At 42.5% G+C, this 16,007-nt stretch overlaps 1 protein-coding gene across 2 annotated transcripts in view; it reads right to left on the bottom strand.

The window, feature by feature from the left end:
- The window catches only part of elp1 (elongator acetyltransferase complex subunit 1), an 89,704-nt gene extending 73,697 nt beyond the window's left edge, over positions 1-16,007 (bottom strand). The window contains exons 1-4 of one of the 2 annotated variants that reach the window (XM_073048555.1): positions 15,937-16,007; positions 14,571-14,728; positions 5,788-5,940; positions 4,948-5,029 (exon numbers count right to left, since the gene is read on the bottom strand). In XM_073048555.1, coding sequence (XP_072904656.1) covers positions 4,948-5,029; positions 5,788-5,940; positions 14,571-14,720 — 385 coding nt within the window. In that variant the 5' untranslated portion in view covers positions 14,721-14,728; positions 15,937-16,007. Of the gene's footprint in view, positions 1-4,937; positions 5,030-5,787; positions 5,941-14,570; positions 14,729-15,936 lie in introns of those variants that run through there. The other variant, XM_073048556.1, reaches the window with a different exon arrangement.

The raw sequence follows: 16,007 nt of genomic DNA, 5'->3' as shown, positions 1-16,007 counted from the left end.
TGGCTCTTCTGCGTTTGGCATATCATGAAGAATCTGGATTGAAGAAATTATGTTATATCCAGGCCCTGCCCACGCATTATTGCCATTCACAGTAGTACAATGTTAGGTAATACAATTCCCATACTCTAATCACACAGTGATGTGACTCCTGTAAATTAGGATAGGGCATTAAATGTGGTAAGGTTCACAGCCTACCCTTTCAAATGGTCTTGACTGCATTTATCAACTGCACAGCTCAATCAAAATATCACTGTCCCACTTTATGCACCTTCAGGCAGAGAATCAGGTTTTGGCTAAGCAATGCTGACATCATAACTCTCATCAAAAGGTGAAAAAGCAATGAAGTAATGGATAAACTCTTCTCGGGCTTCCAGCCCGAACTGGACGAACTGGGTATTCCCTAACCAGAAACGTTGGATGAATTATGAGGTCCAGTCCCTTTTGAAGGATAGAGCTGTGGCTTTTAGGTCCAGGGATACCAGTCGCTACACGGAATCCAGGCGTGAACTCCGGAAAGCCAGTGAGCGTGCCAAGAGGCAATATCGCACCAAGTTGGAAGCCCAGGCTAACCAGAGGGATGCCAGTAGACTATGGCAGGGTCTAAATGAGATCACTGGGCACAAAGAAAAGGCTGGGAATATCAATAACTGTAGTGCTTCTCTTCCTGACAAACTTAACGTATTCTACGCAATATTCAAACAGAAGAGGAGCATCCCACCTCCTCCGGATGAACTGGACCTGGTGGCATCGAGATTCATTGTCACCGAGGAGGATGTTAGAAGGGCCTTCCTGAAGATAAATCCAAGGAACACGACGGGCCCAGATGGCATCCCCGGACAGGTTCTCCAGCCCTTTGCAAGCGAGCTAGCTGGAGTGTTTGCTGACATCTTTAAATGCTCCCTGCTTCAGTCTAAGATCCCTTCGTGATTTAAGAAGGCAATGATAATCCTGGTACCGAAGAAGAGTAAGATGGCATGCCTGAATGACTATCGACCTGTGGCTCTGACATCAATTGCTATGAAGTGCTTCGAGCGATTGGTTATGGCACACATCCACCATAGCCTACCGGTCAACCTCGACGCTTTGCAATTTGCCTACCGGAACAACAGGTCAACAGATGCCATCTCTCTGGCACTCCATTCCTCCTTAGAACACCTGGAGAATAAAGACGCATATGTAAGGCTCCTTTTCATTGACTACAGCTCTGCCTTTAATACCATCATTCCAAATAAACTGATTCCTAAGCTCCGGAACCTGGGTCTTAGCACTCAGATCTGCAGCTGGATCTTCAACTTCCTCACAGACAGGACCCAGGCTGTAAAGATCGGGGACAAGCTCTCCTCTACAATCACTCTGAATACCGGTGCCCCACAAGGCTGTGTACTCAGCCCCCTGCTGTACACACTGTACACCCATAATTGTGTAGCCAAGTTTCCATCAAACTCAATATACAAGTTTGCTGATGACACCACAATTGTAGGCCGTATCTTGGGTAATGATGAGTCTGAGTACAGAGAGGAATTCGAGAACCTGGTGGCATGGTGCGAAGAAAATAAACTATCCCTCAACGTCAGCAAGACAAAAGAATTAGTTGTTGACTTCAGAAGGAGTAGTGGACCGCACGACCCCATCTACATCGGTGGTGCGCAGATGGAACAGGTCAAAAGCTTTAAGTTCCTCAGGGTCAATATCACAAATGACCTGACTTGGTTTAACCAAGCACAGTCCACTGCCAAGAAGGACCATCAGTGCCTTTACTTCCTGAGAAAGCTGAATAAAATTTGGCCTGTCCTCTAAAACTGTCACTAATTTTTATAGATGCACCGTAGAAAGCATTCTTCTAGGGTCCATCACAACCTGGTATGGAAGTTGTCCTGTCCAAGATCAGAAGAAGCTGCAGAAGATCGTGAACACAGCCCAGCACATCACACAAACCAATCTTCTGTCCTTGGACTCACTTAACACTGCATGCTGTCGGAGCAGTGCTGCCAGGATAACTAACGACACGACCCACCCAGCCAACACACCTTTTGTCCCTCTTCCCTCTGAGAGAAGGTTCAGGAGCTTGAAGACTCATACGGCCAAATTTGGGAACAGCTTCTTTCCAACTGTGATAAGACTGCTGAACGGATCCTGACCCGGATCTGAGCCGTACCTTCCAAACATCTGGACCTGTCTCTCGGTTTTTTGCACTACCTTACTCTCCCTTTTCTATTTATGATTTATAATTTAAATTTTTATTATATTTACTATCGATTTGTACTCCAGGGAGCATGAAGCGCAGAATCAAATATTGCTGTGATGATTGTATGCTCTAGTACCAATTGTTTGGTGACAATAAAGTAATAAAGTATAAAATATCTCGCATGCTGGCCCCTCCTCCAAGTCATTAAAATAGTAAATAACTAACTACCAAGGACTGATCTTGTGACAAGTGTCGCTCCAGATTGAAACTGTTCAACTTATTCTGATTCTGCATGTCCTATCTCAAAGTTATCCATCAACTTTGTTAAAATACCAGACTAACTTGGTTTGCTTGCATTAAGCTTTTCTCAATGACTAGCTCTTTCTTGATTGTAGAACCCAGCATTTTCTCAATAACAGATGTCAAGGTAACACATAAAATGCTGGAGGAACTCAGTAGTTCAGGCAGCACCTATGGAAAGAAATAAACAGTTAATGTTTTGAGCTAAGACCCTTTATCGGGACTGGAAAGAAGACAGAACGGTGGCGGAAGAGTAGGAAAACAAAGAAATTAGAAGGTGATAGGTGAATGGAAAGGTAGGTGGGTGGGGTGGAGGGATGAAGTGAGAAGCAAGGAGGTAATAGGTGGAAAAGGTAAAGGGCAGAAGTAGTAATTTGATAGGAGAGTGGACCATGGGAGAAAAGAGGAGGAGGGGTGATTGGCAGGTGAGGGGAAGAGGCAAGAAGGAAGCCAGAATGGGGAAAGGAAGAGGAGGGAATATGGGAGAATTAACTACAGTTAGAGAAATCGATGTTCATGACATCAGGCTAGAGGCTACCCAGATGGAATATGAGTTTCTAATGAAGGGTCTCGGCCTGAAACGTCAACTGTACTCTTTTCCATAGATATTGTCTGGCCTGCCGAGTTCCTCCAGCCTTTTGTGTGTGTTGCTTAGATTCCTAGCACCTGCAGATTTTCTCTTGTTTTCAATACAAGGTGTTGCTCCTCCAACCTGAGAATGTCATCATCGTGGCAGAAGAGAAGGCCATGGACCAACAGGTCAGAACAGAAATGGGGATAGGAATTAAAATAATTGGCCTTCAGGAAATAGTGCATGTTGCAGACAGAGCTAAGGTGCTCACAAAGCAGTTCCCCAGTCTCCATCAGGTCTCACAGAGGTTGAGGAGGCCACATCAGGAGCACCGGATACAGTAGATGACCTCAACAGACTTGCAGGTCAAGTGTTGCCTCACCGCGAAGGAGCCCTGAATGGAGGTGAGGGAGGAGGTGAACCGGCAGGTGTAACACTTGTTCCACTTCCAGGGCAAGTGCCAGGGAGGAGATGAGTGGGGAGGGATAAACAGAATCATAGGGACAGTGATCCCTGCAGAAAAAGGTGAGTTGTGGGGTAGTAATGAGCTTGGTAGTAGGAACCCATTAAAGATGGTGGAAGTTGTGGAGATGTTAAGATAACTGCCTGCAGTTTCTCACTTTTTTACTCCCTCCTGTCTTGAATAAGGGCTTCATGCTTGTCATTTTCCAATCTATTGGAACTTTCCTGCAATTTGGTGAGCTCCGAAAACTTCAACCAATTATGTTTGATTTGCTTATAGATACAACTCTATAACAGGCTCTTCTGGGTGAACAAACCATGTTGCTCAATTACACTCAGGTGACCAAATAGCCATATGTCTTTGGAACGCTGAAGGAAGCTGGAGCCCTTGGAGGAAACACACGTGGTCATGGAGAGAACATACAAACTCCTTATAGAAAGTGGTGGAATCAAACATGGGTCGCTGGCACTATAATAGAATTATGTGTTTATAATCACTGCAAGCACTTCCAATAAAAATGTTGAACATTGGCCACTGGGTTCTGGTTCCTGTCTTTAATTTCATTAGCTTATCCAATACATTGTTGTTTTTTTTAATAAAGATTGTTAACTACCAAAACAACTCATAAAAAATGAATTGGTATATTCTTTCATTTATGCATCTTCTTTGAGAAATTAGAATCTTCAAACTTTGCCACCACTCCGTGCCACTAAATCAGGACAGGTGAAGCCTTTTGTGTCTGTGTGTTCACTGCATATTTCTCATGGCACATGGCAGGAAGTATAGATACCTGAAGTCCCACACCATCAGATTTAAGAACAATTCCCTTCAACAATTTGATGCTTAAACAAATTGACATATTGCTAATTACTATAGTTTAGCAGCACTATGACCATTATACCCCAATTTTTTTTTGTTCTAATTGTGTTTTCTGGTGAAAACTAATGGTAAATTTATATGTTGTTTATGAAAGATGCATATATGATGCTACATGCTTGTAAAGCTGTTGCAAGTAGTTTTCTTTGACTCTTTGCATACATATACTTGTGAATTTAACAATAAATTTGACTGACTTTGATCCTGTCACCATTCCTTTCACAGCCTTGCAATGTCTAAGGTACCAATACTGTTCCAGTGGTGGTCTCTCACTCATTTCTAATTCTCAGTACTCTACCATCACCGCTAAAAGCTATTGCTTTGACTAAGCTTTGGGATGCATGCCCTAATAGAAAACATAATTGGGAATCAAATTCTGCTTAATTATCTCTTGTTGTTTAATAGAACATTTTGCTATATTCTACAAAGTTATTGCATTGTTCAGGTTCTACAAACGGGCTTAGGAAGACATATATTGACCCAGTACGATAGCAAGGGAGATTGCCTGCTCTTTATTAAACATTAAATTTTTTTAAATTGACCTGCACATACGTGTGGTAAGTACAACCAATTCCTGGTCTGGACTCCAGCTCATCCCACTTAGTCCGCTGTCGACACTGCCAACGCATTCCAGCTAGAAAAATTTACAGAAACTCAACATTAAGGAAAAACAGTTTTGTTAATATGTGCAAGCAACATCTGTATTCCTTATGTTTCTCCTCTTTAAGATCCACACTAATCCAAAATCAGGAGGATCACAAGCTAACTTCTTGTTACTGGACTCTTTGATTATGAGCTCAAAGCTTGTCATTCTCTTCCAATTTCCTGAAGTTCACAGACTTTCATTATCATCTTGTGTGCTACTCTCATCTTAGAATACACCCACACTTGCCTGTTCCCATATTTCTAATCTCCTCAAACCTATTATCTTCTGGTATGTTTATATCTGCTAATTCTGACTTTGCACGCATCTTACATTTTCATCCACTAATGCGATATCCACTCCTTAATATTGAAACTATTTCACTCATCATCAATTCTTTTCACTCTTCTCTCCTCCTTTGGGGTGCTATTTAAAACCATTAAGCATCCCAATTCTCCCTTACTAATCTTACTTTGGCTCATTGTCAAATTTTGTCTGGTACTGCTTGGCTGAAGCAAGTTGTACACTGAAAACACGTATGAAATGCAAGGAAATGTCCTGTGTTAGTTGTTTCCTGCTGAGGAAGCAGTTTTTGCCCCCCAATTACAATAAAATACCTCAGAGGATGTAATCGACTAATGAGAATATCTAAGTGTATGCAAAAAATGCATTTAGTAAGTACAGTATATGCCAAAGGAACATTATTACCCCCTGCACTTAAAACAAGAATATCATACTTCAGGTTTTACCTGATTTGTGCTTGGATTATAAAGTATAACATCTCCAGATGCAGTGGCAACACACACCAATTCCTGATCTGGCAGATCCTCAATACCAACAATACACCCAGAGCCATCTTCAGGGAGATACGCTTCTTCAACCAAAGACACCTTGTTGACCACCTGAAGAAGAACAAACAAGAATCGGTGAATAACCTTATCAAAGATAAACTGGATTAAAATGGTTCAGTTACTGGGAGCCAAACTTCCAGTGTCCCTGACGACTATTTGTGCAGGAAGTGTGTCCAACTGCAGCTTCTGGCAGACCGCATTGAGCGTCTGGAGCTGTGATTGGATTCATACTGGAGCATCCGCGATGCTGAGAAAGTCGTGAATAGCACATTCAGTGAGTTGGCCACACCGCAGGTAAAGGCTACACAGGCGGAAAGGGAAGAGGTGGCCACTAGACAGCGTAGCAGTAGGCAGGTGGTGCAGGAGTCCCCTGGGGTCATCTCCCTCCTAAATAGATATACTGTTTTGGATACTGTTGGGGGAGATGTCTCATCGGGGAAGGCAGCAGCAGCCGAGTTCATTGCACCATGGGTGGCTCTGCGGCACAGGAGGGAAGGAAAAGGAGTGGGAGAGCTATAGTGATAGGGGATTCAATTGTAAGGGGAATAGATAGGCGTTTCTGCGGCCGCAAACGAGACTCCAGGATGGTATGTTGCCTCCCTGGTGCAAGGGTCAAGGATGTCTCTGAGCGGCTGCAGGACATTCTGGAATGGGAGGGTGAACAGCCAGTGGTCGTGGTGCACATAGGTACCAACGATATAGGTAAAAAACGGGTTGAGGTCCTACAAGGTGAATTTAGGGAGTTAGGAGATAAACTAAAAAGTAGGACCACAAAGGTAATAATCTCTGGATTACTACCAGTGCCACATGCTAGTCAGAGTAGAAATAGGAGGATATTTCAGATGAATACGTGGCTTGAAAAATGGTGCAAGGGGGAGGGATTCAAATTTCTGGGGCATTGGAACCAGTTCTGGGGGAGGTGGGACCGGTATAAACAGGACGGTCTGCACCTGGGCTGGACTGGAACCAATGTCCTAGGGGAAGCGTTTGTTACTGTTGTTCAGGAGGCTATAAACTAATGTGGCAGGGGGATGGGAACAAGTGCAGAGAGACAAGAGGGGTGTAAAATGAGGATAGAAGCAAAAAGTAGTAAGGTGAAAAGTAAAAGTGGCAGGCAGGCAAATCCAGGGCAAAAAGCGAAAAGAGCCACTTTTTAACATAATTGTATAAGGGCTAAGAGTGTTGTAAAAACAAGCCTGAAGGCTTTGTGTGTCAATGCCAGGAGCATTCGTAACAAGGTGAATGAACTGAATGTGCAGATAGTTATTAATGAATATGATATAGTTGGGATCACAGAGACATGGCTCCAGGGTGACCAAGGATGGGAGCTCAACATCCAGGGATATTCAATATTCAGGAGGGATAGACAGGAAAGAAAAGGAGGTGGGGTAGCATTGCTGGTTAGAGGAGATTAACACAATAGAAAAGAAGGACATTAGCCTGGAGGATGTGGAATAGATATGGGTAGAGCTGCATAACACTAAGGAGCAGAAAACGCTGGTGGGAGTTGTGTACAGGCCACCTAACAGAAGTAGTAAGGTTGGGGATGGCATTAAACAGGAAATTAGAAATGCGTGCAATAAAGGAACAGTAGTTATAATGGGTGACTTCAATCTACATATATATTGGGTGAACCAAATTGGTAAGGGTGCTTAGGAGGAGGATTTCTTGGAATGTATGCGGGATGGTTTTCTGAACCAACATGTCGAGGAACCAACTAGAGAGCAGGCCATTCTAGATTGGGTATTGAGCAATGAGGAAGGGTTAGTTAGCAATCTTGTCGTGCGAGGTCCCTTGGGTAAGAGTGACCATAATATGGTGGAATTCTTCATTAAGTTGGAGAGTGACATAGTTAATTCAGAAACAAAGGTTCTGAATTTAAAGAAGGGTAACTTTGAAGGTATGAGACATGAATTAGCTAAGACAGACTGGCAAATGATACTTAAAGGGTTGACGGTGGATATGCAATGGCAAGCATTTAAAGATCGCATGGATGAACTACAACAATTGTTCATCCCAGTTTGGCAAAAGAATAAACCAGGGAAGGTAGTGCACCCGTGGCTGACAAGGGAAATTAGGGATAGTATCAAGTCCAAAGAAGAAACATATAAATTAGCAAAAAAAAAGCAGCACACCTGAGGACTGGGAGAAATTCAGAGATCAGCAGAGGAGAACAAAGGGCTTAATTAGGAAAGGGAAAAAAGATTATGAGAGAAAGCTGGCAGGGAACATAAAAACTGACTGTAAAAGCTTTTATAGATAAGTGAAAAGAAAAAGATTGGTCAAGATAAATGTAGGTCCTTTACAGTCAGAAACAGGTGAATTGATCATAGGGAACAAAGACATGGCAGACCAATTGAATAACTACTTTGGTTCTGTCTTCACTAAGGAGGACATAAATAATCTTCCGGAAATAGTAAGGGACCGAGGGTCTAGTGAGATGGAGGAACTGAGGGAAATACATGTTAGTAGGGAAGTGGTGTTAGGTAAATTGAAGGGATTAAAGGCAGATAAATCCCCAGGGCCAGATGGTCTGCATCCCAGAGTGCTTAAGGAAGTAGCCCAAGAAATAGTGGATGCATTAGTGATAATTTTTCAAAACTCCTTAGATTCTGGATTAGTTCCTGAGGATTGGAGGGTGGCTAATGTAACCCCACTTTTTTAAAATGGAGGGAGAGAGAAACCAGGGAATTATAGACCGGTTAGTCTGACATCGGTGGTGGGGAAAATGCTAGAGTCGGTTATCAAAGATGTGATAACAGCACATTCGGAAAGAGGTGAAATCATCGGACAAAGTCAGCATGGATTTGTGAAAGGAAAATCATGTCTGACGAATCTTATAGAATTTTTTGAAGATGTAACTAGTAGAGTGGATAGGGGAGAGCCAGTGGATGTGGTATATTTAGATTTTCAAAAGGCTTTTGACAAGGTCCCACACAGGAGATTAGTGTGCAAACTTAAAGCACATGGTATTGGGGGTCATGGTATTAATGTGAATAGAGAATTGGTTGGCAGACAGGAAGCAAAGAGTGGGAGTAAATGGGACCTTTTCAGAATGGCAGGCAGTGACTAGTGGGGTACCGCAAGGCTCAGTGCTGGGACCCCAGTTGTTTACAATACCGTATATATTAATGATTTAGACGAGGGAATTAAATGCAGCATCTCCACGTTTGCGGATGACACGAAGCTGGGCAGCGGTGTTAGCTGTGAGGAGGATGCTAAGAGGATGCAGGGTGACTTGGATAGGTTAGGTGAGTGGGCAAATTCACGGCGGATGCAATTTAATGTGGATAAATGTGAGGTTGTCCACTTTGGTTGCAAGAACAGGAAAAAAGATTATTATCTGAACGGTGGCCGATTAGGAAAAGGGGAGATGCAACGAGACCTAGGTGTCATTGTACACCAGTCATTGAAGGTGGGCATGCAGGTACAGCAGGTGGTGAAAAAGGCAAATGGTATGTTGGTATTCATAGCAAAAGGATTTGAGTACAGGAGCAGGGAGGTTCTACTGCAGTTGTGCAAGGCCTTGGTGAGACTGCACCTAGAGTATTGTGTGCAGTTTTGGTCCCCTAATCTGAGGAAAGACATTCTTGCCATAGAGGGAGTACAAAGAAGGTTCACCAGATTGATTTCTGGGATGGCAGGACTTTCATATGAAGAAAGACTGGATCAACTAGGCTTATACTCACTGGAATTTAGAAGATTGAGGGGGGATCTTATTGAAACGTATAAAATTCTAAAAGGATTGGACAGGCTAGATGCAGGAAGATTGTTTCCGATGTTGGGGAAGTCCGGAACGAGGGGTCACAGTTTAAGGATAAAGGGGAAGCCTTTTAGGACCGAGATGAGGAAAAACTTCTTCACACAGAGAGTGGTGAATCTGTGGAATTCTCAGCCACAGGAAACAGTTGAGGCCAGTTCATTGGCTATATTTAAGAGGGAGTTAGATATGGCCCTTGTGGCTAATGGGATCAGGGGGTATGGAGAGAAAGCAGGTAGAGGGTTCCGAGTTGGATGATCAGCCACGATCATACTGAGTGGCGGTGTAGGCTCGAAGGGCTGAATGGTCTACTCCTGCACCTATTTTCTGTTTCTATGTTTAAGCACCATGCTGTGAAATCTATAAACTAGACACAAGGGCAGCAGATGTTCCTCTTTTGCAGGAGTCCTTATTAATCAAAATGGAGTGCTATGTATGATTTAATATAAAATAAATCAGAATAGGAAGCTCCATGCCCACAGCAGAGAAACCCCTTTAGTTTCATAAGTGAGAAATTCTAATATTCATTTTCTAGAGATTGTGTACCTGCCAGCATGTGTAATGGCCAAATATAATCACCCTTCCATTCAGTATTGTCACATTACCCCAAACGATTAAAAACTGACGTCACTATAATTTGGAGACCAAAAAAAAAAACATGCGGCGAGGAAGAAGTACCAATAAACATAACGCAAAGTCCAAAAACTAAACATTTGCAACAGGCTGCACCTCAAAAGCTTAGTGCGTTAAAGGCTATTGGTTTTACGTACATAATTTGCCAATATCCATAATGGATATCTCAATAAATGCCGACTGTTTTCCAGTTTAAGCAAAATGGTCTTCTTTTCTGCAGTATTATTTATGCCACAACTAAAAGCAATAGAATATAGCACAAGAACAGGTCCTTTGGCACACAATGTTGTGCCTAATTCATTAAACTAGTAACTAAACACCTAATTAAACTATAAACATGAGAAAGTCGGCAGATGCTGGAAATCCAAAACAATACGTCCAAAATGCTGGAGGAACTCACAGCATCTATGGAAATGAATAAACAGTCGATGTTTCAGGTCGATACCATTCTTCAGGACTAATTAAACTAGTTCCTTCCCTCTATACAATCTCCATATCTCTCCACTTTCTGCACATTCATTGGCCTACTTACGAGCCTCCTAAATGCCTCTATCATATTTGCTTCTTCCACTGCCACCCCCAGCAATGCAATCCAGGCATCTACCACCCTCACTGTAAAAATCTAGCCCTGTGCATCCTATTTGAACTTATCCCTCAGTGCCCTCTACTATGACATTTCAACTCTGAGAGAAAGATAATGGCTGTCTGCTCTATCTATGCCTCTCATAACCTTACAAGTCTCTAACCTTTCAGTCTCCGCCAGTTCAGAGAAATCAACCTACTTTTTCCAACTTCTCCTCTACCCACCAGGTTCAGGAACAGTTATTACCCCTCAACCATCAGGCTGTTGAATCAAAGGGTTCACTCAACTCAACTCCACTTACCCCATCACTGAATTGTTCCACAATCAATGGACTCACTTTATGGATTCTTTATCTCACGTTCTCGATATTTATTGCTTATTTATCTACTATTTTGTTTTGTTTTGCATTTGCACAGTTTGTTGTCTTTTGCACATTGGTTATTTGTCCATTGTGTTGGATGCGGTCTTTCATTGACTATCGTATGATTCTTGGATTTACTGAGTATGCCTGCAAGAAAATGAATCTAAGAGTTGTACTTTGATAATAAATTTACTGTGAACTTTGAACTAATTCAGGCAGCATCTTGATAAACCTCTTCTGCTCTCTCTCTGCATCCTTCTGATAATTTAGCAACAATAATTGAATGCAATATTCCAGATGAGGTTGAACTAGAGTTTTTTAAAGCTGCAACATTAACTTACAGATTCTTGAACTCAATACCTGGACTAATAACAACAAGCATGTCAGACATCTTCTTTACAACTGCATCAATCTGTGCAGCCACTTTCAGGGAGCTATGCACTTGGACCTTAAGATCCCTCTATGCATCAACAATGTTGAGGGTCTTGCCATTAACAATGTACTATCCTTTTACGTTTGATCTCCCAATGTACATCTCACATTTGGCCACATTCAACTCCACATGCCATTTTTCTGCGCACATTACACTTTATTAATACAGTGGATTCTGGTTAATTGGGACACATGGGTACCAGATACATTCTGGCCCAATTAAGCAGCTGTCCCAATTAGAGAAAGTCATGGAAATAGTTAAAAAGGCATTTTAAAAAAAGACAAACTGAGTAACAAATTATGTATTTAAATGAAATACAGAATAAATTAGAACCCTATCAATCCTATTACTATACTATAAAAATGTGTATTACTTCCTAATAATCATCAATGGAGGATTATGCTCCTCCGTTTGATTAGCTGTAACTGAACAAAATCAACAGACGCTAGAGCTGATAACTCATGCCTGTTTCATGATGCAGCCTCATATAATCCATTTGACGATTTCATCCTACAAATCTCCATTTTCACTGTAACATTCAAGATGACTGTTGATAACTCTGCATTCTTCAGTTAACTTGAAGTAGTGAAATAATTTCTTTTTCAATCGCAACCTAAATGCTTGAAACTGCAGTGAGAACAGTTCTGACTTGTCTTGCTGCTTATTTCTTGCCAACTATCAGTGACAAAGATCACTCGTTTTTAACACAAACACATGCAACTAATGCTATTTAAACACTGTTCACTCCAAGCAGTGTGCAGTGTCTAATGACCACAAAGTTCATGTGTCTGATGTCAGCCAACACCCTGTCTCTGAATGTGAACAAAAGAGATGGTTGTTGTCTTCAGAAGGGCACGGAGCAACCACTCCCTGCTGAACATCAACAGCTCCATAGTAGAGATCGTTAAGAGCACCAAATTTCTCGGTGTTCGCCTGGCGGAGAATCTCACCTGGTCCCTCAACACCAGCTCCATCGCAAAGAAAGCCCAGCAGCGTCTCTACTTTCTGTGAAGGCTGAGGAAAGTCCATCTACCAACCCCCATCCTTATCACATTCTACAGGGGTTGTACTGAGAGCATCCTGAGCAGCTGCATCACTGCCTGTTTCAGAAATTGTACCATCTCGGATCACAAGACCCTGCAGCGGATAGTGAGATCAGCTGAGAAGATCATTGGGGTCTCTCCTCCCACCAATACGGACATTTACACTACACACTGCATCCTCAAAGCAAACAGCATTATGAAGGACCCCATGCACCCCTCATACAATCTCTTCTCCCTCTTGCCGTCTAGGAAAAGGCACCGAAGCATTCGGGATCTCACGACCAGACTATGTAACAGATTTTCCCCCAAGCCATCAGACTCCTCAATACTCAGAGCCTGGACTGACACCAATTTACTGCCCTCTACTGCGCTTATTGTCTTGTTTATTATTTATTTAATGCCTGCACTTTATGCAGTCCTGGGTAGGTCTGTAGTCTAGTGTAGCTTTTCTCTGTGTTGTTTTTACGTAGTTGTCTAGTTTTTGTACTGTTTCATGTAGCACCATGGTCCTAAAAAACGTTCTCATTTTTACTGTGTACTGTACCAGCAGTTATGGTCAAAATGACAATTAAAAAGTGACTTGACTTGACTTGTTAGTTAGAGACCGCTTGGCAACACTCTCCTGCCCTAATTGAGTGTCAAAGAGTCCCAAATAAATGAAGGGAATCCTGGCTATTTTCTCAATTAGTTTTTGTTCTTTAAGATTTGGCCCAAATAAGCAGCTGCCTCGATTAACTGTTAGGCCGATTAACCAGAATCCACTGTACTTATAAACTGTACTATCGGAAGCATCATAATCAATCAGTACTGATCAAGATTCCACAATAAGCAATGTGATAAGTGCTAGATTTTTTTTTACAGTGCTAATGAGGGATAAATATTCTCAAGACATCAGGGAGAACTCCTTCAAAGTAGTGCTAAGAAATCATAACGCAGTTTATTTCTTTACTATTGGAAACTTCATATTTAGCAAAACTTAAGCTAGGTTAGGAAAGCAGGAAAAACATCTTATTAAAATTAAATTTCACATGAATGTGGCACCTCCAATACTTTATTATTAGATTATCAACCGAGATTGTGGGAGAGATGGTCATTAAGCTCTAAAATAGGACTGGAACCTGAAATTCATTGATTCATGTAAGAGTACAACCACTGAGCCACAGCTGAGACAGTTGTCTTTTTTTGGATGCGTCCAATAATAAGAAAACATCTTTTAAGTTCATTCGGATCTGGTTCAGAAGTAACACCTTATATTGGTGGGGGGGGGGGGGGGTGTTTGATTCCCATTTCAAACCTTAACATTTAATCCAATTCTGTACCAATGGAATGTTGCATTGTTGGAACTAATATTTTAGACGAAACATTAAACCAAAGCCCTGCACATCCTCTCAGACCAGTGCTAAAGATTATTGCACTCTTTAAAGAGTGACTCATTGTGACCAAAATTTATCATGTAAACATCACTGGAAAACAAGACAATCTAGTTCTATAACTTGCAGCTGTTTGGGAGAGATTATTGTGGAAGCTGGCTATTGTACAACCCATGATAAAACAGTGACTATAGTTCAGCCATAATCATGGGTTAAAAAGTCCTGAGGTTATGAAATGCAGTTTATAAATGCAAGACCATAAAAAGCAGGTTTCAGATTTCCTTATTATTGTCAACATTGCTTATTATTAACTTGTTGGACTATAAATAACTAAATTAACATCATTATAAATAACTAAATTAACTTGTACCTATTGAAGATATGTCTGGATCTGAGAAACAGGTGTACAGCATCCTCAATGCCTTTTTCCATTAAGAATGGGTATTAAAAGAGTGAATTGCTGAACTAGAATCTATAAGCATTAAAACTAACTTATACCTGCTCCGTATGTGGATCAAGTTCAGTGATTCCCACGTTCGATCCCACCAGCACTATTCCAGTATCCGTACGAATGGTCAGACACTGAGGGACTCCCAAGCCCTGCCATTTGCTGCAGTGCAGGCTTTGCAGTAATTTCAGATTACGCATAGCAGATGCTATGAAGGTGTCACAAAACAAACAAGGAAAAATGTTAATTGATCAATGCAATCACTATCCAGTGATCAAACAAACCAGAATCATATCTAAGCAAGCAGCACAACTATTAAAGAGGCAGCACAGGCATTATAGAACAAATGGCCAACTTTGGCTGAATTTTTTTAAATAAAGAATTCAGAAGCACAGGGGCCATTTGTGTGTTTTCTGTCCAAAACTGACCAAAGTGTATCCCATTTTCCCACAGCACAGCAAACTTTCTCTTCAAGCATTTATCCAATTTCTGAATGAAAATTTCCCAATGAATCTGATTCAACTTTCATGGACTGTAGTTTAGGATCTTGCCACGGCCAATTCATGGGCCTGTGCTTGTCATAAGGAATATATACTTGGTAGATAAAACACATTAAGGAAGAGGAACACCTCCTTCTTGCTGCAGGTGTGGTCTCATATCTCACTGATGTAAACATCATACGGGCCACTTGATAACCTACATGCCTGCTGAAACTTTTGAACGGACTCCAGCAATATCAGGGACACGGAAGGCAACACCTTGGGCAGGTGAGAGGGAAATGAAATACGCAGGCCGACTCAAGAGCTTAAGTTTGTGCAAGATGACTTGGCGCTGCTTCTATAGCTGTCCTAAATCAGCAGCTCAATTTTAAACTGCCCCTCCAGCCTCCCTGAACGAACTGTCTCCGGGTTGGCTGAGTATCAGGGAATGATGCTGATGCAGCTTGTTGCCGGAGGAGAGGGAGGACGATGATTATATTTGGGGGGGGGGGGCGCTCAAGTGACTGGAACGGCGCTTTGGTACTTGGATGAACAGAACCGCGACAAGGACGACAGCCAGTGCTGCAGAAGTAGGCTGATTGGATGGAGGAACATAAATAGTTATACGGAGGGCGAGTAAAACTGTATGGAACTACAGGGTGAGGGGGTATTTAGGGCTAGAAAGTGGGGGAGGGGAGAGTGGAGGAGATCCACGGCCGGAAGGGAGGGGAAGGACCAGGGACATAGGGGCAATCCAGGGCCAGAGGAGGAGATCCAGGACCGGAGAGGGGTGGAGGTCTGCTGTCCACCCACCGCGCACCATTCCAGGCCCAGAAACCAGACGGCACCGACATGCACAGATCGACAGCTCTCCCCTCAGCCATCCCACCTCATCCCTCCCGTCCTCCCGCTGCCAACAACAGCCATCTACGCACACCTCGTCCGATCCGCCACCGGCCCTCCGCCACACGTGAGTCGCCTGACCTCTGACCTCTGAGCGGCCGTCCA

The sequence above is a fragment of the Hemitrygon akajei genome, chromosome 6 (assembly GCF_048418815.1).
Source record: "Hemitrygon akajei chromosome 6, sHemAka1.3, whole genome shotgun sequence".
In the NCBI taxonomy this organism is placed as follows: Eukaryota; Metazoa; Chordata; class Chondrichthyes; order Myliobatiformes; family Dasyatidae; genus Hemitrygon; species Hemitrygon akajei.
This window is presented reverse-complemented; position numbering and strand designations above follow the sequence as displayed.